Source organism: Anopheles maculipalpis, chromosome 3RL (genome assembly GCF_943734695.1).
Source record: "Anopheles maculipalpis chromosome 3RL, idAnoMacuDA_375_x, whole genome shotgun sequence".
In the NCBI taxonomy this organism is placed as follows: Eukaryota; Metazoa; Arthropoda; class Insecta; order Diptera; family Culicidae; genus Anopheles; species Anopheles maculipalpis.
Window position 1 is genome coordinate 73,503,403 of NC_064872.1, and position 25,840 is coordinate 73,529,242.

Consider the following 25,840-nt stretch of genomic DNA (forward strand, 5'->3'; position numbering starts at 1 on the left):
TTCGGTCACAAGCGGTTCGGGAGTTATTAGTTAGAGCGGACAGTTATTAGTTTATCGAGCTTTGCTATGAATGAATCGAATGGTAGCAATGGAGCTCACACAATTCGCGCAATCGAGCGAGTGAGTGCGATCAGTGAAAGGATATGTGTATGTGTGTGTTTGGCTTGTGCCTTGTGTCCTCGATGGAATCGCCACCGTGGAAACGAGGAAATGTGCAAAGCGAATAATTTATCGGAGAGTTTCTAGTGCATCTACACCAGTGTTCCTACTAGCAGGTGGTGGCCAATTCTGTAATTAGTCCGAGGTTGACTCCTCAAGGAGTTGCTGCAAAACTGTCGTCAAGGTTTGATTGAGAGAAAGAGTGAGCAAAAGCAATAATAAAAACCATCCCCCTAAACTCGGGGTGGTTTGAAGGGGAGTTAGTGAAGTTGGAGGAACGTAAACTAAACGGGGAGTTCTAGCGCAACTCACAACATCCGGCCAGTTGTACGATTGTAAACATACACATAACAGTAGCGTCTGCTACGGGCGGCCCGGTGGTAATTCAACAGCGGCCGACAGTCTTAAAACGGTCGAACCGGGGTTCAAAAATCCCATCCGGACGGTCCCCCCGTAGTGAGGACTGTGACTTAGTAGTATATCAGCAAGTCTAGAGTAAGCCAATAGATGGCCAGAGTGGCCTAGGAGGTCGTTAAGCTAAGAAGAAGTATTTTTCTTTTGTTTCTCTTGGCTTACCGACCTACTAGGTCTCGACGGCCATGTCTTACTAAACCTGCTGCTGACACCACGTAGTTGAAGTAACCTCTCCTCACTACGAGAGAACGGTCCGGATGGGATTTGAATCCCAATCCTGCCGTGCGCCGCTGTCGCCTCTACCACCGGGCCGCCAATTAGAGTCTTCAGCATAAACTCAACTAGCGCTGTTTAGAGTCTTGGATCTATTTACGTCCTCAGTATCCTGTTTAGCACTTAAAAGCAACCTTTTCGCACAGGTCGTGGTGATATTAAAGATTTTATTTCAGCTTCTAATCTTTTTTCTTCCTGCCTCAAGATGTCTATATTGACCTCCTCCTTCAGGTTGTGCACAATCCTATCACACTACTAGCAGCTTATTTTGTTGTTTTTACTATTTTGATCTCACTCTCTCTCTCTCTATCTTAACCTCACTCCTCATCTCTCTGTTAATCTGTGCCCTGTGGTAATTTGTTAGTGTCTTGACCGGTGCACGTGATCCACCCCGCCCGCTAGTGTTGCAAACGAGATTGCAAACCGATGAAGTCCAACACCTGATGTATGTGGCTGGAAAGAGTGTGTGTGAAGCCGTGAAGTGATCGTGGTAAATCAACAAAACGGGCTCTCCCCCCCCCCCCCCCCCCCACATCCATATAACGCGTTTCGTTCAACAAGCTGGAGATTATAAGTGATCGAGCGCGTGATTCGGTGCAGGGAAATAGAAAGAGTTGGCTATCACGTGCTGCGCGTGTGTGAGTGTGGGTGAGTGGGTGCAGTGAACGGTGTCACGGTGCTGCCAGGCGACGGCGATCCTCCAAACCACCAAGATGGTGCAATGCACTCTGATCTGGGCCGGCATCGGTGTGATGATGGCCGTATCCGGCGCACTGCTCGGTTGGGTCGTTTTTCCTCGCGCCGTGCACGAGAAAGTGATAGAGGTGAGTTGCTGTACGGGAAGTGTTATAACATCCATTTGGAATGCATAGTTCACACAAAGAAACGATAAAGGAATTCCAAGGCCAATGGAAAGATTGAGCAATAATCGCATCGCAAACAGAAGTCGCTGTGTTCCTTACATTTCTAATAAGTCAAAATATTAAGGAAACAAAAATCGAGGAATTCGTTGAATCTCCAAATCACAACCAGAAATGGGAACGATCATCATCTAGGATGGAATTTATTCGCCTGCGTATTATTTTATCGACCCAAAATCCTGTTTTTTCGATGCTCAACTGTCGTTCCCAATATACGCCAGACGATGTTGGAATACTAATTTGCATGAAGCTTTACCGCTCCCTGGATTTTTATAGGCAGATGGAACCATATTAACCAGCCAAAATCCAACCAAAAATTAATCTATTCATAATCTTTTCGTTTCTCCGCGTAACACTGTTCGGTAGGAAAAGGTTGTTTTGGCCCCTTTTTCGGAGGTTTTTTTAAAGACATTTAGAGGAATCTTAAGGCAGGCTGCTAAGCAAGCGCCTTTTTTACTATAAAAATGGTTTTATCGATTGGAAAACCTAAGCTCAGTGTTCACTTTTCTTGTTTGCTCTATAATTTTTATTTGTTTTTTGTTTAACTTGTATTACTTTAGATACCTTTGAGTTGCTTGTTGCAGCTTGGGTCCCGCCAATGAGTGGCTTACTAGACTTGTTTATACCACGTAGTTGGATAGTCAACCCTCATTACGCGGATTTTTAGAGAGAAAACATAATTCAGTCCTGATTTACCACCTGAAATAATAAAATAAAAAAATATTTTATTTATTTACAATTGATTATTACGGTCCAGTGCCGTATTATCAACACCATTTGTGTTGAATAGATTTTCACATATTGATAAGGCATTTTCTCCTTATAAAATAATAAAATAATTAAATAATTAATTATTAAAATATTTACTTAATAGTTCAAACTTGAAAATGAAAACCCTTGAAAATGTAGCTCATTCGCATTTTGGCATTAATAAAGTTAAAGCAATAAGAGCAAAAAACTCCCAAAAATAGAACTTTATCATGCAAGGCAGACCAAGCACGTTTCTCGAGCGTTCTATGGCCATTAAAAGCGCAAAAAAAAACACTGACGGTCACCTAATAATTCACGTTCACCCTCACCGAGGTCCAAACTAGTCTGCCGCCGAAAAACGTTCGCCAAACAGGTGACAAACATTACCTTGCCCCCGGGGACACGTTCTCGGCTTCCTGCTGCTTGTTGGTTGTGGCTCGTGTGCGTGTGATAAACATTTCCATCTCGGCCTGCAACTACCTCCCCCCACACAAACACAAAAAGGCCCGTTAGCTTGCCGGTTTGACCTTGCGAAAGCATCAGATAAGCACGGTTGCGTTCGCTACAATTTTTCCATTTTCCACTGCTCCACGCCACTGGGCAAGTCTCACATTTCCGGGGCGAGAGAAACGTTTGGTGACAATTACTGTACGTTTCTCTTTCTCTCTCTCTTTCTCTCTACTATTTATTACAACTAGTGATAGTATCTACTCCGCGATTTGTGTAAAATGTCCCGACATGGTTCATTAACAACGTTCGAAACGATCGTTAGTAACGAAGATTGCAGCAAACCGAATTGTATGCGGTTGAGCTAAACATGGAGCTCTGTTAACGGACCAGCTGCAGTTTGAAGATGCCACTTAGACATCTCTCGCTAATGGTGCCATCACGTTCGATTTCAGTTCGAACCAGGCACCAGCTAACGTTTACATAATACCACATCAGCTAAAACAATCAGCCGAAGAAGAACTGGTCCACTCGGGAAGCTCGGTCTCTAGCTTGGTTGGTTGGAGATATTTCAAATATCATCGTGATATTTTCAGCTCAAACTACCACCGTCATCATCATCTACGTCAAGTCCCTTGAGACAGTCTAGCCCTCATCCAAAAAACGGGCTAGTCACTATATGCGCACTGAAGAGGGTCTCACTGGCTTTTTTGCCTTTTTAAAACCCTCATCACTAACCGAATCAGCGGAGTTTATAAAAAAAAGAAGCATCCTCTTCGCAAAAAAGTACACACTTTGGGAAGATCTATTAGTGTGTGTGTGTGTGTGTGTGTGTGTGTGTGTGTGTGGGTAGACACAGAAGTGGTTGCGTAACGATCGATGTCCGCTCGGGTCCGATCGGACCAGTCAGTATTTAATTATTAACAGCGTGGTTTGCGGTTGCGAATCGAATCTGCGATCAAGTCGTGAATCGAAACGCTGAAGCTGAAAAAACCAAGTAGAAGCTCGATTTTTTACGCTCGAGTTCATATAATACCAGAGGAAGTGAGAAATTGAAGTCGTTTTTTTTTTTTGGGAGGATTTGTGTTGTACGTTTTCTTACCCGTCTGCGTAACAGATTACGAATATCTTTGGGTTTTGTGGCAGACTTTGTTAGTTAAATAATCTGATAACCGGTAATTTAAATTATTTTCTAAACAAATATACTTCAATTAGTTTTGAGTGAGTTGGGCTTATGCTCACTGATTGTTCAATTTAAATCCTAACGAAAAGCTTTGAGATATTGCTATTTGTAATGATTTATTAGATGACAAATTTTTAATCTCAAAAGAGTATGGGAAAAAATCCCTAAATACTCTATAGCGACTTTAATAGACTCTATGAGTAGAGAGTAGACTATACTCTTCACCGTTTACTCTTCTGATTGAGATGTTAGTTGATCTCTGTGATTATAGGAAATTTTTTACTTGCTTATACTCTCCTATGGAACTCGGAGATTTCCATCTGAAAACTTCTTCTTCTATAGTGATGACATGGTCAGGTCACCAATCGTTTCCAGGAAATTCGATCTAGGGCTGCTGTCCTCCAGTTATGTGCCGAACGGATTGCACACGAGCATCTTCTTGTTGGGGCATGAGTCTGGCATTCTCATCACGTTCCCCATCCTTCATACTTTGACGACGGTCAGGATATGCACCACTACCCAATCGCCAGAAATCTGACCCGCAGAGAACTACCAATCGTATGACAATCTTTATAGGATTTGGGTATATTTGGAGTCTTCTGGATCACAGGAGTATGTGCAGCCCATAGTAGGTTCGACCGCCCTGAACGATAAACTTCGCAGCTTACGCTGTGGTCCGGAATTACGATCGTACCAAGGTAGTAGAACTTCTTTACCAAGCAGTTTTTTGTCTTCATTCCGTTGATCCTCAATCCAAAATCCTTCCCCAGATGTCAGAGCCCAAGCTACGCTTGAGACCTTCCAGAGTAATGCCATACAACAAAAAAGAGAGTCGAGACCCTGTACATAATTGCCCTCATCCCGTCCAGCTATACCAGCTTCCAAAGGAATCCGTGCTGCTGCTTGGTATTCCATAGTGAGATCCGATGTATAGTATTGTAGGTCGTCTTGAAGTCAATTAACAAATTTTGCGCATGGATCTGATGCTTTCGGCATTTCTGGAGGATCTACCATAAAGTAAAGTTTATTTTCTAAAAAAATCAGCTAAGTAGCTTCCGACAAAGTTTGTAGCATGGGGCGTTAGCCTGCAGAAGGGTATTCGGGACAGGATCTCAAAGGCAGAATATATTTTCTTAAGAAGCAACTTGTAACCTTAGCTATTAATTAGAGCAATTTTTCTTAATTGCTGGTCAGGCGTTTAAGGGCTTTTAAGTAAGCTTTTTATATCTACCACCTCTACATGAGTCACACTACTAGCGTTTTCTTTCTTCCAAGTCTCTTAATGGTGCCCAGAGACAATCTTGCACCGTGGCTGTTTGTTTGCTAACGCTCTCCCACATGTTCCCATGTTTAATATTTACACTGTTTGCTTACACTCCTCAGCTTGAAGTGCTAACTAGAAATTATTAAAAAACAAACACACTTCCAGCTATGTTGTATTCGAGACAGCTACGTCAGGGAATACTATTATTTCCCATATTTCTCGATTGCGCAAACGTAGAAATATTGTTAGCATCAGCTCTGCTCACAGGAACAACTTATCCATGTAATGAGCGTTCACAACCGATCCTCACAGCTTCAATTTAATGTATTCCTCCACTTCCTGCTACTATTTGCTTGTTTCTATCGCTGTATAATTGACGTCAATAGAGGCCAGAAGTGCTTTATTAGCTTGCCTAATGAAGAATGTTGAACGTTTCTAATCATTGCCGAACTTTAACCTCAACCTCGAACTTCAATCTCGTGCAATCAATCAGTCGTTCTGTTGTGCGTCTCTTTTGCAGAAGGAAGAAATGCACCGCCAAAGTAACATCAGTCATCAGAGCAAAGCCAAAGTCAGGGTCAGAAGGTGTCTCTAAGCCTGTGTGTTGAGGTTTAGTGTCATATTTAATTGCACGCAGTGAGTGAGCAATTACAACACCCAACACACGCTTGCTCTCTTCTATTATCCCATGTTACTTCCCCTTTTCTTTTAGTCATACGATACGGACACACGCCCGCATGAGTAAGACGATCTTTAGCACACGTGATCAAGGCAAGGGCATTGTTATATCCCTCATAGAGTGTGTTTCCTTCTCAAGAGAATTGTACGGAAAACCCGAATAGATTTTTTTTCTAACTTTGAAGGAAACAGATAAAAAGAATTAAACGTTACCGAACCCTGCTGTTGACAAGTACGATTTTTTTTCTATTTTCCCATAAAAAAGTCGAGTCACAACAAGACAATGCGATTGATTCAAACGTGTCGACGACGTGTCGTGGTGCTGACGTTTGAAGTTCAAGATCGATTCCAAGATGGGAAGGACTTTGCAATGCAGATTACCACCTACGTGCGGTTCACGATCATGACCCGTTGTTTGCTTTCTGTCGTTCTAGAAGTTGCTTGTGCAGCAAGGCACGCACACGAGGAGCTAGATTCTTAGCATGTGCTTTTGTATCTAGGAACGAAGTAAACTAAATCGCACAGAATGTGCACACTAAAGCACTGAGGTAGTTTATGACGCGTGCATAACCCGTGAGTGCTCTATTAAATGACACTTAATTAAAAGCTTGTGGAAGTCTTCTCCTGCGAGCACAGAACGACCTCAACTTGGTAACCTTCTGTTGAGATGGAACGTTATTATAGGCTGAGGTTTTTCCTTGAATGATATGTGGCTTTTTTGAGTGAAACTTATTTCCTTGTCTGTAAATCGCTGATTCTCCCTTCAAGGGGTTTTTGGCAGAGATTTTGAGCGTTTTGGAATGTTTTATTCGGTTGATATGTATCTTCTCACAAATAGGCCTAACTGGAATGAAAACTGGATGACCTAGAAATTGATCTAATCGATCATTACTTTGCCGTATTTTTTCGCTTCAATTTTATTTAGATCACGTTAAGGCCTCGCATGATCGATGAACATGTTTCTCTTTGCCTTCAAATTTCCACCAGATGAACTCATTTGAACTCATTTTTAACTAAACTAAAAGGTAGAGCCGTTGGCTCAAAATATAGCTCTGCTTTTGCCAGCCTTTGTTTACCCAAATCGTACATTCACCTTACCCCGTATACAATGAATCATATTTGAGCCAAAAATTTTCTCCAACCGCTAAACAAACCACAGCACAACTCGTATAATGTACAAACAGGCGTGAAGCTTTTGGGTTTTTTTTTCTCGCCATTATACCAACTTACCAGGTCGGAAGTTACTCCGTTCCTGTTTGCCATGGGAGTGGTCATTTGTTGATCCCGCTATCTTTACATCATAGCTGGAGAGCCACCCTTGATAATTGCGGTAATGTATGAATGGTTAGCTCTCGAAGAAACGATCGCATCAACAACAGCAGTAGCGATAGATCGATCGGATTGATTGAGAATGGAATCGCACGTAGCGGAGTTATGCGGATATCACACAATGTTATTGCTTTTGTTTGTTGGTTTGCGATAATGTATCTGTTTTACCTCCCGATGGATTTTATGCTAATTAGAGTGATAATGTGTCGGAACGATACAGCAGGTGGCGTTTTATAGTTTCTTGAAGGGGTTTATTGCAGTAATAATCTTATTTTATACCTCCTATTACGAGAATATATAGCTGAAATGTGTTTGGAATAAAGAAAAAAGGAATATAAATTCAAAGGCAAAACAAATAAAAGACTTCAATGCTCTTCCTACATGCATGATAGCAAGACACGAACCTACTTAATGTGTCTAGCATTTTAGTTATTTATGATCAATTTATTAAACATTTATTCTCCAAACTAATAAATTCAATAATCATTAAAATTTAACAATCAAGCAAAAGTGTATAAAGGCATAAACAACAAAGATTTAATCGTCCTCCAAGCAATGTTAAAATAAAATATAACAAAAGACTTCAACGCTCTTTTGACATGAACGATAATAAGGCACGAACCCGCTTAATTTATCGTTTTATCATAAGTTAGTACGCATTTTCGACACCTTTTGTGCTGATCGTGAACAAACTTTACAAATCAGTTCCTACTTGGCTATCAAACAGTGGTGACATTTTTAAACAAACAAAGCCAAATCGGACAATAGGCGAAACAAAAGGCTTCAATGATTTTGAATAAATAGTTACCTCCTCAATATATGTATTAGTTGTACAACATTTTGTAAACAACATAAGAAAAAGACTTCAACCTCTATTTAACATTTAACATGATTGACGGTAAGACACGAACCCTTTTTTTGAAATTTAATAAAGTGCTGTAGAATTTTTTATCCAAAAACAAAGCCTTTCGACAATCAAACCTGCTCGACGAAAAGGAAAGGTTGAAACTTGTTCTTGCAACTACTCACACGTACAGCATTTGCATAGAGTGTGGTGCTCTAGTGTTGCTACACAATTGAAACATTGAACAAAAAAACCTGCCCACACACATTCCAGGAATGTTGCGGTCGATATGATACTGGTTGTTGTTGCACTTTCAAAAAAGAAAAACTGAAAGTTCACAATCTTTATGGAGTGGTACAGCTGATCACACACACGCACAATGATCACCAACCGATTGGACTGTTGCATAACTGCACGGTAATTTGCTCTGTGTTCTCTTGAGGTGACGATCGACCATCGTCGACTTGACGTTCACCACCATCTACCATCGGGGATTGATCTTGTGTGTCCCAATGCAGTATTTACATATACCGGTTGTTGTACAATCATTTTCATTCTTAAAATATCAAACACGTCCCATACATTAACGTTCAAGCAAAGTGTGTGCTGTTGCAGAATAATCTTTGTGTACAATCTCCATTGAGCCTAAACGACTTGGCATCAACATCATCATCATCAACAAAAGCAGTAGGACAGCAAGCTTTGACAGTCCTGTGAATCAATTGTGTTTGTTTCTCATCCAATCTGACCAGTAGACGTCGGTAGGTGGCCAAAGGCTTTTTTCCCATTGTGTGCTGCAAAACTCAACCCATTTCGAATCGTACAAATCGTCACAATTGACTATTAAAATATCATTTGCAACCAGTTTGTACCACTGACTGTTTAATGCCTTTTCTTTATTTAAATGCATTTCATAAGAAAGGCACAGATTGTAGACAACGGCTCGTTTTTTTTCTCTTCTCTCTTCTAATGCATTAAATGTGCCAACAGCGAAACGTCATACTTGTTGTGTCGTTTGCTAAATAAAAGTCTCGGAATTGTACTGAGTTTATACAACAACTGTAAAAAAAACTAGCTGAGCTTGCACAATTGTTACCAGCACTTGCCGGGTTTTATGCTCGTGTCTGAGTGTGTCATTTTTCACGTCCGGTAGCCGGCGGTAGGTCAATTGTTTTCATACGCCAAGGAAGCCGCTTTTTTTTGTTTATTTTTAACCAGCCTGTACTGCTTCGGCTTCCAAGCTACTCGACCTCTTTTCCAGCGCAGGCGACCGTCTTCAGGCGCGTGCAACAGGCATCGATCGATGACAACGTGTGCTTTATTGGACCGATCGTTTAGTGAAGGCGTTGCATACCACCCTTCCACAACCTTGACCGTTTTCTCCGCCGTGGAATACCAATCGCGGGTTGTGTGTGTGTGTGTGTTTTCTTTCACAATGGTGTTGTGGCACGGGTATCGAAAAATCATCGCAAGCGGTAGCTCAAAAAATACGTTCAAACATAGCCGAGGCCCGGCCTCCGTCAAGGTGAATGGGACACTTTTGTTGTTGTTGTGTGGGCGGAGGTCTGCTTAATGTTCGTTTGTGCATGCATTTGCTGTGTGGCGGTTTGTATCTTGTGCTAGGTAAACGATCATCATTATCATTAATAATGTCTTTTTTCGTCTAAGACAGAGGTCGAGGAATAGTACGCTGGCATGGATGTTTGGGCTTGGGAACACTTCCATAGAAAGTATGTTCATATTGTCGTTTTCAATAGTTGAAATACAAAAGGCAATAAAATAAAAGGCAAACAACGTTTTTAAGGGGATAAAACTGTCACCCACTAATTTTCGGTGAGTTCTTAAAGCATTCCAAACAAAAAAACGGGGTGGCTTTCTTGTTGGTTATTGATTGTGCGATGTGTGTGATCATCATTTCGTATGCTAAAAGGGTAAACTGGTTGGACCACCCGTCTGTCAAAATATCTTTTTTAAAGACTCAGCAGCACGATCCCGAGCATGATGTATTATATGCAAATTGACGCTTTCCTAGTGGAGAAAAGAAAAGCATAATAAATCAATCTAGTATTGGGACACTTTCTTTTTTAAACTGATTATTGAGCTGATAGGTGAACATTTTTGGTTTTGGTTTTACACGAAAAAGGCATAAAATTATTTATTAAAATTATTATGAAAAATTTGTTCTAACCGATCACAAAGGAATACTTATCCTATTAGTAACCTATTCACGCGATTCGCACACACGATAGGTATCGCTCATCTTAATTGTTCCGTTTGTGAATTCCCATCTATTCCCACATCAATCATATTTAATATATTTACACCACCCTTGGAACATGGCGATCGATACGTTCTGAGAAAATTATCTACCAGGAATTGTTTCTCTTTAAGCGTTATCCAGTGGAAAAGTTTTATTACGCAAACAGTCTCAGCTGTATCCGTGTGCAAGATCGAATCGATTGCGGAATATTTGTGTTTTGTGAAGCAAGTGGAGCACGTTGTGTAATTGATCAGCTTTTCTTGAAATTTAAAACACCAACGCTAACTTTACACCATTTCCGGGTACAATTTACCGGATCGTTGCATCTTTCATTCCAACGATCGCCTCACACGCCTTCTAATTGATTGAATATTTAGTTTACTTTTGTCAACCCATGTCACGCCTTTATGTGACAGATTTTCGATTTTTAAACAGTGACAGCTAGTTTGTTATTTTCCCCTTTAAAGAAAGGTTGCATCGTGCGGGCATGGTTTAAAGCAAATAAAAACAGGTTTACCTGTTCCGAATGCTGTCGTTTGAATATTCCATTCCCAGCTAATTTTTCTGTCAAAGAAACCTGGCCAGGAAAAGGAAAATCACACCAACTTTCTAACCCTCACTACATACACACACGGACACCTTGTAGCAAAACACCTGATTCCTTCGCTCTAGCTCTAAACATTTCAGTAGCGCGCGCCCTACAGCTGGATGGCTTAATGCCGGGAGCCGGCTTTTGTTCGGCCATATCCGTCCCGAAGTCATTGCACTATCCGGTTCGCCGTGACGTGTGGGGTGAATGGGAAAAATGGTCAATTGCCACAAGTGGCGTAGATAGATAATTCACTTTCCTTTACTTGCACCCTGGAGCACCACAGCCGAGGCGGTCGAACTCTCACCAAACTCATGAAGCAATTAGTTTCGATTCGCCATCAAAGAGAGGTTTCGGATTCGGGATGGCATCGATCGTAACGAAACGATTGGTTCAGACGAGATGCTAGTAAAACGGAAGGAAATTGTCGATAGAATTGCACAATAGTAGGATTTCTTCATTCGAAAGGTATATCTCTAGATAAACAGCTGTACTGTGGCTGTGCAATTCCTACGCTCTTCCGTCATTTTACGCTTTCAAACGATTTACTATGCTTCGCAATATCCCTTACCTTACGTGAGTCTCTTTCTTTTCGATGAAGTAAGTATTGCGAAAATAAATTTCAAAACTGTTCGTGAGGAAAGCTCTCACGTTTAAACAATCAAACAAAACGCACCGCTTAATAACACGGTCCTCGAAAATGCTTCCCATTCTTGTGGGAAAGATGCCCTCAGTACTGTTTACTGTCCCTTTTACATGACCTAGTTACCGACCATGTAACTGGGCAAGGGTGCCCAGAATGGAAAGTTGTTTCTTTTTTCGATTGAATGGAAGACAATTCCTGCGTCCTTGAAAATTGCATTTTGTGTTGTATTCGAAAGTGAATTTGACATTTTTTGATGCCTCAAAATTGTGATAATATTACAATCTCTTCTGCAGCTTGTTTTTTTTACATAAAAATCAAATAAATCTTTGTCATAAAATAATCAATACAAACATGAAAGTCACAAGCAACGTTCATGCAAACCCAGTTGATGTAAGACTAACATCAATTATCTTGGTTTATTGAATGGCCAGACATGCCCATTATTTCGTGCATACCAACTGATAAAAATCTGAATCCCTTTATCGTAAGTGTTTCTATGTTTTGCTAATAAATAATTCTATCAATTCACGATCCGATCGTACGAGCAACTCAATCATGATGGAATTGTATCGATAAACGCACGAATCCAGACAACAACCTCTGGCACGGGAAACGGTATCAGTACCCCTGCATCGGGACGGCGCCTAAAGCTAGGCAATTTGCTAGACATGCACAGTAGCTTGCGGGCAGTGGTGCATGAACAGACAGACTTCAGTTTTTTGTGATTTATTTTTATTTTCTAGATTTGATAAAGAAAGAAAAGTTAAAAATATATTTAACTGTTCTCTATAAATGGCTTATGGTCCTTCTAATACATAACAATTAAATAAAAGTTACTTCTTATTTCGTTGATTGCAAGATGAATGATTCAAATGGTTCCTTTTATCAACAATCGATCAAGCACACACATCACGCTCATTGACCAGATCATAGATCCTTAGTCACAGATACGTCACGCAATGCAATGCGCCGCGAAAGATTTCATCGTAATGCAACGGACAGCAACCCCCGGCAGAAGTAATCATAGGATTCGAGTGTAATTGTAAACGAAAGCGAGCGAGCAATCAAATCGATGAACGTAATCATAATTTCTGATGACGCTTCCACTGATAAGTGTCGTGAAAGTGGGGTGGAAGGAAACGCTTTAATTGTGTTCCGGCACGAACAAGCCTCGTTTTCCGTGCTGAAATGCGGTCAGGGTTTTCGGTAAAGAAAGGCGCATGGTAATGCGTAGCGAAGGACACATTTTTTTTCGATTTATCGAGTCAAGGACGAGAAAATTTCGTCGTAGAAATTATCCTTGGCCTTAAAAATAAATGCTTTGTCTTACTTTCTCTTTCATTTTGGTTGCTTTCTTACTTCCAGGCTACGGAACTACGTCAAGGGACGGATCAATACAAGCGATGGGAAGCATTGCCACAGCCGTTAGATTTTAAAGTGTACATATTCAACGTCACTAATCCGTACGAAGTGATGCAAGGACGACGGCCGAAGGTGGTTGAAGTTGGACCATACGTTTATTTGTGAGTAGTACGAAAGGGAGCAGGCGAATGACGTGGTAACTAATGTGCATCGAGAATATCTCCTCCTACAGCCAATATCGCCAGAAGGATAATATACGGTTTAGTCGAGATCGGTCCAAGGTGCATTACAGTCAGCAGCAGATGTATGTCTTCGATCCCGAATCGTCCTATCCACTGACGGAAAACGATGATCTTACAGTGTTAAACATGCACATGAATGTAAGTACAGTGAGCGCAATAGACCTCCATGCTAGCTTTAAATGTCCCACCATATTTCCCCTCTGTATGAAGATAATATTAAAATCCCATTTTTACATTAATTAGTGCTTGAAACAGTACTGATGCGATGCAGCCTCTCCTGACTAAAATCCAAAAACCCCACTCAATACAGGATCGATGATGATTATAAAATTGTACAGATTTTTCTTCACACTAAATACTAACCCAAAACCAACAGCCACGGATACACTTACCTACAAAACTTACGCACACACTTGTGGACGACCACTGGCAAATAAATATAATTCCTTTCATCCTTTACTTCCCACGAAAATTATAAAATGTCTACACACTCGTACACTTTGTGAACTGCATGCGATGCAAGACAAAAGTGCATATACGGTGCATGTAAAACACCAATGCACCTACTGATTGCACTATCCCTGATTGGACGAAGTAATTGAAAAAAAAACACACACACATAAATGCAAATTACTTATAAAGAAAAACTCGACTTCTTATCATTTCATTTTCTCGTATTGTTTTTCGTATTGTTTGTCTTTTCTTTCCCTTTCCTTTAATGTCTTTATTTTGTTTTTTCCATTTTCTGCTCTTCTGTCCGTCCTCCACCTATCCCTCGTCTGAATCTTTCTGTCTCTCTTCTGTTTTTTCAGAGCATTTTACAAATAATCGATAACCAAGCAAAGGAAACGATCACCAATTTTCGATCGGACGTGAATAATACACTCGAAAAAATTCCCGTCGTTAGAGTCATTAAACGGATCATCGAGCGCACCACGCCGATCCAAGTAATTGTTTGAAACAAATCTCTCACTCTCTCTCTTTCTTTTTCTCTACATAATCAATTTTGCTTGCTTGCCAAAGAACAGTTTCTTTTTCGAACTGTGTCACATGTGTCTCATCATATTATGCTGATCATACACGCTCATACCATACGAACCCTTTTTCGTTTCTCTTTTTTATCTTTTATCTTACTTCATTTCGGTTTTCATTCAGTTTCATTTTGCCCGCATGTAATGTACTGTTCGATTGTTATTAATCTATCGTTCGTAAGGTTTGTTGATTTACTATCATTATTATTTTGCTGTTACGCACTGTATTTTGGGCTCAAAGTTGGTTGGATTGTGTGGGAAACCGTTTCAAGACAACATGTCCTTGGGATCAACTAGCAATGTTTTTAGCAAATACAAAAACGTTGCAGCATTCTGGAGTTTGGTTTATCATCCCCTTTTTTTCTACTGTCCCACTCATCTATTTTGCTCATTCAATTAAAACTGCCCATTTATAACACATGCGCCACATGCATGCTTCTGCGAGGCTTTTTTTGTTGTTGTCTGGCTCATTCTTCTGGCTTCTGTGTCGTGCGGTTGTGTTTTGCATTGGCTCTGCAATTGTTGCTGCTGAGTGTGTATTTGTGTGTGGCTTTCTGGATCTGTGTGCATAATCCATCAAGCGGGTGGCGGACTAATGGTGTTTGGCTCTGACTACTCTTCAACGTATCCCACTTTGGTATTTCATTTTTGTTGCTCACCACCTTAGTCAATTTCCATCCATCCCTCCCCACCTTTACACCAACGGCCAAGACATTCCATCCTTTCCCATCATCATCCTTTATCGTTAGTCAAAGCGTAATACCATTCCCATCATTCGCAAACTCATCGGCCAGCACTGAATGCCATCGGAGCTGGGGGAGGCACGGTCTGCAGATCAGATTTCACACACAAAAATGCCACCCCTGCACACAAACACGCACAACACCACACGTGACAACACCAACCCTCAAACGTACCCACGTACGTGCAGAGATTGAAAGCGCTACTGAAGGTTTTAGCGATCATTTTTCATTAAAAAAAAAGAATCCCGCGCCACTTAATCGAACTCAAAAGCGACGTCGTTGAAATATTTGAAAGGGGAGAACTTTAATCATACTGTAAAACAAATAAAAAAAACTCTTCTTCGTCTTCTTCTTCTTCGCCGGAAGTTGAATGACGCCGAACCAAACGTGCCATCAAAGTTTGAGATCGACTTTTGAAGGTTCATCGCTTAAAAGTTCACTGAGCATTGAAGTCTTTTGTGTTGCTTGTGCAGTGCAGGAAAACAGTAATACAGAAAGCGCCAGAAAGTGCGTTCTGAATGGTCTTAAGCTTAAATCCTCACTTTCTAATCCTTGTTTGCCCTAGATTCCACAAGTGGGCCAGCTTCAGCTGGAGAGTGTTCGTTTGCAAGTCTCGCGTTGCTCATGACCTGCGAGGTTCATTATGACATTCACCAGTGTACGAGTATTTTATTTTTTATTTTTGACTTTACTCCTCATCCTCCGCCACAATTTCCTCATCCTCCCCTCTCACAAATAAACCCATCCTAGAGAGTCGTTTTTACTAACTGTTGCGAACTAATAAAAATAACTAACCAGAAATGTCTCATCACAAACACATCTAACCACCAAGTGACTAACCTGACACGAAAAACGATCACACACGGCACGCGTGACATTTATCATGTGTTTAGCCTGCAACATATCACCCCCAGTCACCCTCGATCTCATATATCAAATTGTTTTATTACACACGATTTCCTCGTCATCTCATTTATTAGTCGGTAATCGTTTGTTTTTTTGTCACTTTTTTGTCTCCCGTACGCTCACTCATCTGTGTCGCATTCGCGTGATGGACACAAACATCGTATTATTCAACACACAAATCTTTATAAAAAAAATGATGCCACAAACACAAACACACACAATTGTGGTCCGATTGCAAACTTTCCACAACTCGAAATCGGTGCTAACCGCGGCGATGCACTTTCGCTCGTACAGTCCATACTGCAAATAGCCGAGGATGAAACGTACGACAGTTTGCGACTGATCAATGCCGAGCTGAACCGTATCTTTGGCCGACCGGACACAATGTTCCTGCGGACGACACCGAAACAGTTTCTCTTCGACGGTGTACCGTTCTGCGTGAATGTGATCGGCATTGCGAAAGCAATCTGCAAGGAGATCGAGAAGCGTAACACCAAAACCATTCGCACCATGCCGGATGGAAGTTTACGGTTTTCGTTCTTTAGCCACGTAAGTATTTCGAACGCCTTGTATATGTTCCCCGTAAGTTCACGAGAATAACAAGCGGAATTTGAAATTTACAGAAAAACATGACAGATGATGGTATGTTTACGATCAACACGGGAATTAAGGATCCGTCGCGGACGCAAATGATTGAACAGTGGAATGGCCGAACAACGCTCGAGGTGTGGAACAATCGGAGCAGTGGATTGCCCTCTGCCTGCAACAAGATCCGGGGTACTGATGGGTCCGGCTATCCACCGTTCCGAACCGGTGTCGAACGAATGACGATCTTCAGCACCGATATCTGCCGGTAAGGTTTCTTTCTTGTTTGTTATTGCTGTTTTATTCTTACCCTGAATGTATGCAATCTTCTGTACGCATAGCACGGTGGACATTAAGCTAACCGGGGCATCATCGTACGAAGGCATCCCCGCACTGCGGTACGAGATCGACGGTAACTTCCTGCATGAAATAGGACCCGAGTACGGCAACGAGTGTTACTGCGTGAACAAGATCCCGAAGTCGATCGTTAAAAGCAATGGCTGCCTGTACAAGGGCGCACTGGATCTTTCCAACTGTTTCGGTAAGTTGAGCTAAAATAAACTCGAAATTACAGTTTGAATTTACTTTGCAGTTGATAACTATAAATAGGCAAACACAGTAGTGTTCAAAGTAATAGCAGTGGCAGAAAAACCTTCATTATAGTTACTTGTTTTCTCAGGCTGTAGGCTAATTCGACTGTTTATGGTAGTTTTATACTACAAAGCAATAATATTACGCTGGATAATGGTTCTAAAAAAGGCTATAATCGCCAGTTTTAACAACTCTTCTGCAATTCAAATTCAAGAGAGTTTTAACAACTTTTTGTTGATTTGATTTGGTTGATTGCACAAAGTTTGAACAACTCTTTTGAGAGTCGTTATAGTTAAACTCACTTTGAAGAAGATGCTAGTCGCCAGAGCGATTTGAATCGTAGAATGTTTTTACATCTCTTCTTTTATTTGAACCGTAAAGAGGTTTCAAACCTTTTTTTTTTATTTAATCCTTTTTGGGATTTCAACTTGTTAAAAGAGATTCAACTCAAACTCAACTTAAAATTAAAATTAAACAGTTGTTCAATTAATCAAATCCCAATAGGGAGTAAGTAACTCTGAGTTTTTTCGATAAAAATTGCTTCGTCGTGACGCAAAATTTGTTTTTAATGATTGTAAATTAAATGAAGATAAAAAATTACGAAAAGGTCTAGAAGTGTATACCAGACATGCCAACAAAGTTACCCAAAATATGAAAAAGGAAAACTTTTTGGAAATAATCCTAACTAAAAAAACATTAAAATAATATAGCGTTCAAGTCGTTGAAACACATCATGACATGAACGATGGAATAAGCCAAATGCAAAGAGTTAATTCTTTTTGAAAAACAGAGTAAATAATTAAAAAAAAAATGTACATAATGTTGACTAAACAGAACTGGTGCTATATTATTCGAAAATTCGAAATGTTTATAAATCTATTTTGTTTGTTCTACTATTATTTCGAACACAACTGGAATTGCTGGTCAAGCACTTTACCTTTTATCGAATGCTGCCATGAATTATGGTTATTGCCAAGCAACTGTTCGCTAATTTTCCACCACCTCCCCATTTCCATATACAACTGTTGTTTTTCCCCCCTTTAACGTTTATTTCTTAAATAAAGGAATCTGGCTCCTTGCTCGCAAAACAGGCGTCGTTGCATCACACACTTCATCGATAACATGCGATAAAATATGATTATTGTCTTGAATTGAAGTGCAATAATGCTATCACGCGCCATCAGCAACCGCTGAATGAAGCATCGCAATGCATCGAAAGCTTTTACCAGATGCATCTAACGAGAGAACACAACAAACGACCAATCAGATTTCATCGCACAAAAACGCCAAACAGCGTTGGCAAACTAATTTACAAGTTTTTTTTTTTTCAAGTGCACCTTAGAGGAGGTGTGAGAACCCGTTGCACGCATCCACACAACCTGTTGAAAGTGCATTTAATTTTATGCGTACCGCAACCAGTGGAACAGGTTCATCCACAACTACGTCTATTTTTACCCGACGCGATAAAGGTGGCTCGCTCACGAACAACGCCGATAAGATGGGGCTAGTCTCATGGCGTTCGAAAATTTTCAACAATCAGTCAACAGATAGCATTATCTTGCTGCGTGTCGATAACGCCAACAGTCACACCCAACAACGCGTTCGCCAACGCTTTTCGCAACAAATTATGTCGTATCGCGATCGTATTGCTCCGATGTAATGGGTGGTAAGATCACAGGTTAGACAGATGTTCGTGCCGATAGGTACACCCATTTGGAGACTGACTAATCGTACTATGGTTTCCCGATTTTCTCACACCGCCTTCTCGAATGCGTCATTACGCGTGGCTTAAAGCTTCGATCGGCAAGATGAGCATCGACAACGGTGAGCTAAAATGTGCCATTGTTTATCAAGCGTTTGGTTGTTTGTTTGACGAATTGGGTAAACATTTGCGGAAGGAGCTTAAGTAAATGAAGACGAACGCTTGTTAAATGCCAAAGGGTAAACCTTTAATTCCCGCACGTATGGGCAAGCGCAGTTTCTTCGTTTGTCAATGTCGTCTAATGATCGTTTTTTCAAGCTGAAAAATGACGTTCCTCGAAATCTTGATAGCACATTGATACATTGCATCGGAAGGATGTATTGGTAGGAACAATTTTGCGTCAAACACAGCCACCGATTTGTTGCCTGATCCTGACCATAAACGGGGAATTTACTGCCATTTACGATCTTCGATCCTCAAAGTCCACCGACGGCAGGTGCCAACTTATGCAAATAAGTCTCAAGCACGGGAACGGAACTAGCGCGCAGTTTTTTCGGAGTAGTCACTGATCAACTTGTTTTTTTTTTTTGCACTGCGGCATGAATCATTTAGTGGGAAATTTATTTTCGTCCAACCGAAACGCGATCACATTTGAAGAATGTTTTGGATGAATTAATTTCGCTTCTTGTTCGCTTAAATGTCACCTTTACTTATCTTAACGATGCTGCTGCCGCTGCCTGTCTATTTTTAAGCTGTGTACGTATTTTTGCCTTTCGGACATCTAACCATCCTGGAACCAACGGTTAAAGTCACTAAACCTTGTGGTGCGCTGCGCAAAACGATCGTCTACGGTGACAGGTGGTGATTTGGTAGTTGTTGCACGGTTGGTAGCGCTATCGGTGGCAGTGATCGTTGCACGCTGCCGCGAGGCAAACGGTTTGAACGTGTACACCGGCATGGCAGTAGTGATGGCCGGACGGCGTCCGAAGTTGTTGAGATAAAAGTCGTACAAGCTTGTGGTGGACCGTGTGGTGATCGGTGTGTTGGTAGGTACCGTTCTTTCCGTCTGCCACCGACTGCTAGTCGTTTTGGGCCTGCTAGTGGTAGTGGTGGCAGCTCGCGTGGTAGGGATCGTACTCCATCGTGGCAACTTTGTTGTACTTGCCCATGACCTTGTCGTGCGCTTGGTCGTACTGGTGGCTGTTGTGGTAGGTATCCTCGTCGTGATGATCTTCGTTGTAGCCTCCTCGAAGCATCCATCAATGTAGTGATCCGACCGTCCCTTGCAATAAGGTCGATAGACGGCCCAAGCATTAAAACCATCACCCGACAATCGTGTGTGCTCCTCATAGATCGTCTTCATACACTCGACGTCATCGGTAAGATCGTTATCCTCCAGATCCGAACAGGACAGTCCACAAACCCATCCCTTCCCCGGTGGTGAACACCAGTAAATATCGCTAATCTGGAACAGCCCATGATCTTCGCTGCCGTCCGCATTCAACCGACCGATCGCCGATACATTGTAGTTAGACTCACGATGTGCAATACACACCCATGTCGCGATCTGATCATACGGTAGTTCATGCCGGTAGTAAAGCTCCTGTGCCAACTCGCACCGGCTGTATACCTTTCCGCGGGGGAAATTCTTCGGCGGCGACACCGGACGCCGGGTAGTCGGTGGCGTGGGAACGATCGCGTTTTCACCTTCCTCGAAACATCCATCCAAGAGGGTGGCACTTTTACCCTTACAGTACGGTTGATACACGGCCCATGCATTGTACCCGTCGCCGGAAATGCGCTGATGTTCCTCGTAGATGTGTCGCATGCAAGCCAGATCGTCTGTGATGTCACCGTCACGCAACTGTTCGCAGGTGATCCCACAAACCCATCCTCTTCCCGGCGGTGAGCACCAGTACTCATCGCTCAGCTGAAACATACCATGGTACTGCACACCTTCCGGTCCGTAACCGATCGCGGACGTGTTGAAGTTTGATTGATATTTTGCGATGCACACCCAGCTGGCTGTTTGATCCAGGGAAAGACCTTGCCTAAGATGAAGTTCCCGGGCGAGTTCGCATCGCTCAAACACTTTGCCTGGTGAGGATCGAACACGTGGGGCACTTGTTGGAGCTGTTATGGCCGGTCTTGGTACGGTAACTGGGTGCTTCTGCTCGTCCTCCTCTCCAAAACAACCCCTCACAAATGAACTCGAACGACCTTGACAGTAAGGTTTATAAACTGACCAAGCATTAAACCCATCTCCGGATATTCGTTGATGCTCCTCAAAGATCGTTCGTACACACCGTACATCGTCGGTAATGTCGGAATCCTTCAGCGCATCACAGCTAACCCCACAGGCCCATCCATTACCCGGGGGAGAGCACCAGTAGATGTCACTTATCTGGAACAGCCCATGATCGCCACTTCCGTCCGCATTGAGACGACCCTCAGCCGACGTGTTAAACCTACTCTCGTGGTACGCAATGCATACCCACGTTGCCACCTGTTCCTTTGGCATGTGGAACTTGTGTAGCAGATCGTTGGCCAGCTCACAGCGATCGTACACCTTCCCGATCTCCGAGGAGGGTAACTTCTTCGCTGGAACTGTTGGGGCCACAATGCCTGGCCGTGGTTTGTTGGGTGTGGTTGGGAATTGTTCTTCCTGCTCGAAGCAATTGTGCATGAAGCTAGCCTCCCTACCTTCACAGTACGGCTTGTACACTGTCCACGCGTTAAACCCATTGCCCGAAATACGCTGATGCTCTTCGTAGATCATACGTATGCACCGTACATCGTCCGCAATGTCGTTGTCCTTCATTGCGTCGCACGTGACACGACACGCCTTACCCGGCCGATTTGCATCCGTCGAGCACCAGTAGATGTCACTAATCTGGAACAGCCCATGATCGCCACTCCCGTCCGCATTGAGACGGCCCTCAGCCGACGTGTTAAACCGACTCTCGTGGTACGCAATGCACACCCAAGTTGCGATCTGTTCCATCGGCATCCGATGTCGATCGCGCAACTCCATCGCCAGTTCACATCTGTCATACACCTTCCCTGCTGGCGCTAGCACGAGGTTCGCTTTTTTCGCCTTTGATCGCTTCCGCTTAAAGTACGCCTGTACCCTCACCACCTCCTCATCGAGACAATCATCGAATGGAACGCTTAACCTCCGCGACCTTGGCCAGGTTTCACTTTCTTCCGCACGGCAAGCAGTTTTGTAAATTGGCCAAGCAGCAAACCCATCTCCCAACTCCCGTACGTACGCCGCATGAATCTTTAGCATACACTCAATATCATCGTCCAGCTCATCGTCCAGCAGCTCATCGCACGACGACAGCCCACAGATTGAACCATACTTTGCACACGCGTACCGATCAATTATCTGGAACAGCCCATAATATCCGCTGCCACCAAACCGCTTAAACCTTAAATTAACTGCCGACCCATTGTAAGCTGAACCCTGCTCGGCGATGCACAACCAATCACCGATCTGTTCTTCCGGGACGTGCTTAAGCGCTAGCTCACGAGCCACTTCACACCTCGTCCAGATCCGAATCGCGTCACCAGCCGGGACACTGCTCACGATCAGCACCACGACCACCAGGATCACCGCACAGTCCATCCTAAAGCGCACAGCACAACAACGCGCGATACGACCATTACGAGTCCACCGTGTCGAGCTGGCCGGGCTTCAGCTTCCTAGTTAACCGGTTGCACACCATAAACTAACGCGCGAGATGTAGCCTGCGCACGATTGAGCCCGGGGACTCGATCTTGACTGCTGAGCACGAACCGAACCGAACGCATCGCTTTTCGCTCGTACGAACGCTTGGAGAGCGTCCAAGGGTGCTCCCAAGAATGGAGACAGTCCGCATGACGCCTGTCAGCAAGAAGTTTTAGGGGAGATTGTATTTTTGGACGAAATCGTGCACAAACAACATATGATCGGCGGATTTTTGTTTTCGGATGTTTCTTTTTGGGAGTTATCCTGTTCTTCTTAGTAGACTCGACAAGGGTACGGGATCTTTCGGAGAGCGGTTTTTGTCACGATTCTTACCCTTCATTCATGCAGGCACATGCAAACGTGCTATAACGGTTTTATTGACGCCATTAGTAACACTTGGTTATCGCATGATCATCACGTCACCGATTAAGGGAGTTCATTAAGATGAACGCCTTGAGGTACAACTGGCTGCTCTTTCGGCTTCGAGTATATGAATTATCTGTAAAATATATGCTTTCATCAGTATTGATATCTCTCTTGGTGAATAAGGTTTCGGCCACCTTTTTGCTTTGCTGACGGAAGTGATGCAAATAGCGTCGCGTTTCTTTGCTTGTCTCCCAGACATCTCAACCCTCCTCATTATAGAACCTACATAAACGTGAATAATTAATTGACTGTTTTATGGCTTGTGTGGCTTTCATTGCTAGATGCACCGGTGGTTCTGACGCTTCCTCATATGCTGGGTGTAGCCGAGGAATATACAGCACTGATTGACGGCATGGACCCTGAGCCGGACCGGCACCAGATCTTTGTGGATGTAGAACCGGTAAGAAATCGGCGACAGCCTCCAATTCTACGACATTTACATCATTTACTCTTCCTCTCGCCCATTCGCAGTACACCGGCACACCCTTGACCGGTGGGAAAAGGGTACAGTTCAACATGTTCCTGCGACGGATCGACGCCATCAAGCTGACCGATCGGTTGCAGCCGACCCTCTTCCCGGTCATCTGGATCGACGAAGGTATCGCACTGAACGAGGACATGGTGAAACTGATCGATGACAGCCTAATGAAAGTGCTCAGCCTGCTAGACATTGTGCAGTGGGTACTGATCGGTGTAGGGCTCCTGCTAGCCATCCTGATGCCGATCGTCTTCTTCGTCAAACGCTGTCGTGGCAACGATAGCCGTACGGTTAGTCCTGCCGTAACGGCTACCACGAGTGCGGCCAGCCTATCGATGGCGACGGGCGTTACCGGCGAGCGGAACAAATGACCTTCGCTGACAATGCTAAGTCTGGACTGATGAACTGCTAGCACCAACTAGCGATCAACATTTAGAAGGTGCCAATGAGATGCGTTACACGTGTGGTAGCGTTGTGGGGTCGGGTATACCCGCAGCCCGCCCACAGAATGAATGGGAACTGTGTATGAATGGCGCCATACGTTGCGTGAGTGAGCGGAACGATTGAATGGGAAAACAAATCGAGCGCTTCCAACCCCCCAAAACTGAGTCAGAAACCGATGCCGTCCATTTATCGAACGGGTGTGTATGCGTGCAAGAGCTTTTTTAAGGTAACGATCAACAAGTTTTGAAATAGCTACCGTCGTTATTGCTTACGAGTTGCGTACGATTATTGGTTGTTTTTTGTTTACTTCAAATGAATGTGATTTATCGTAAGTACATTGTAGTAAGCAAGCAATAACAAGTAAAAACATTTTTCAATAAAATAAGTACAATACATTATGTGTTAAGTGTTTAGTGTATTTTTCGTTTCTGTGTCGTAAAATTAAACTTTTCGTAAAATCCAAATCTTATCACAAATCGTAAATCTTATCACAAATAAAATCTCCTTTTTCCAATGAAAACCATAGAAAAAGAATGAGAAATGTTTAGCGGCTTTTAAAGCGTTCACATTCAAACATACTTTGACATCAGACGTTACACGGCCTCAGAAAAATCAGACGTTTGACTGACATATGCTAACCTATTTTATTTACCATCTTTTTCCCCTAAATTCTGCAAGAAATAATGCTTTTTAATGATAGTGAAACGTTTCTTGAACTGTGCTAAGTAAAAACAAAGGTAAACACTTTGCTCAAGTATTAATTGTAAGCAGTTTTACGTGAACCTTCTCCGAAGGAACGAAACACCGACGCCTACATCATAGCCTTTCCGTCAACGAACCAAACGTCAAATGCTGTCCCGCATCGCATATCGTGTGATTCATTTTCGGCAGTGGTCTATAAAAGTGTGCCTTTTCGTATTAACATTTTTAATATTCGAGCAAAATTGCTATTTTGCGAGCTCGTTTTGATTTTTACCTTTTTCTTCCACAAGTATCAAGTTAAAATGAATCGTAAAGCAGCATTACAAGGTCGTGTGATCGATTTTTGATTCATATTCATCGCAATGCTTTCACCATACGCTTATGGAACGGTTGCATAGACCACCGTTCAATGCTCAGTTGGTTGCGGGAGTTCCGGGATGTGATTTTTCTGGCGTGGCGGCGATAAAGACGGAGCAAATTTTTTGTACGTGATGACGAAAGGTGACGATGGGTGCGTACATGCGAAAATGTGTCCGAAATTGTTGAAAAAGGTACGCTAAATTGTTCAGTTAGAGTGAAAACCGTTCGAAGGTGTTCGCGTCCGCTGACGGCAGCGTCTAGAGTGGCTTCCTCATCGTCACGGACCCGTCCGGCGTCGTTGTACGGTGCATCTCCGTTGGCTGGCGTATTTGCGTATGGTGATGTTTTCTGGTGTATGCGTGTTTACTGTACGTGTGAGCTTCTGGGAAAGCTGGTGTTTCATAATGGCAACATCAGCACAGCTTTTATAAGTGATTTAGCTGCAAAACAGGGTTGCGAACGGCGTTTGTAGCATGGAAGCAGGTTGCCTATCCTTCCAGCCTACTGCATCACACACGGTCGGTGTCATCGAACTCCGGATGTGTGTGTCCCTCTACCGTGCGAGGAGTTTTTTCCACAGCAACCGGTTCGCATCGGTTGCCCACTCCAGAGGGTGGTTGCCATGCAAAAATGTGTGCGCGTGTGTGTGTACAGCCTTCGCAGCTCGTGTGTTGCGTGTGTATGATTTGCATGTTAATGCACGAGGTGAAATGTATTTTTCAAAATAATCATGTCCACAAAAATGTGGGTTTGTGCAAATGTGTGAAGCAGCACCATCA

The 25,840-nt window shown here is 42.8% G+C and overlaps 3 protein-coding genes across 7 annotated transcripts in view; 1 reads left to right on the forward strand and 2 right to left on the reverse strand.

Annotated features, from left to right (window-relative positions):
* LOC126562245 (protein henna) overlaps positions 1–25,840 on the reverse strand; it is a 754,155-nt gene that overhangs the window by 494,098 nt on the left and 234,217 nt on the right. The gene's annotated exons all lie outside the window — the stretch shown is intronic.
* LOC126561926 (sensory neuron membrane protein 2) lies at positions 1,487–24,005 on the forward strand. 2 transcript variants are annotated; one of them, XM_050218303.1, is made up of 9 exons: positions 1,487–1,670; positions 13,122–13,279; positions 13,351–13,498; positions 14,173–14,307; positions 16,335–16,589; positions 16,664–16,893; positions 16,967–17,166; positions 23,359–23,477; positions 23,549–24,005. In XM_050218303.1, the coding sequence occupies exons 1-9, from the start codon at positions 1,560–1,562 to the stop codon at positions 23,924–23,926; spliced, it is 1,734 nt and encodes a 577-aa protein (XP_050074260.1). In that variant the 5' UTR covers positions 1,487–1,559; the 3' UTR covers positions 23,927–24,005. The 2 variants fall into 2 exon arrangements, with proteins under 2 accessions (XP_050074260.1, XP_050074261.1); XM_050218304.1 differs by lacking the exon at positions 14,173–14,307.
* Positions 19,700–22,577, reverse strand: LOC126561556 (uncharacterized). The gene has a single exon (XM_050217775.1). It carries the CDS (start codon positions 22,547–22,549, stop codon positions 19,700–19,702), a length of 2,850 nt encoding a protein of 949 aa, XP_050073732.1. The 5' UTR covers positions 22,550–22,577.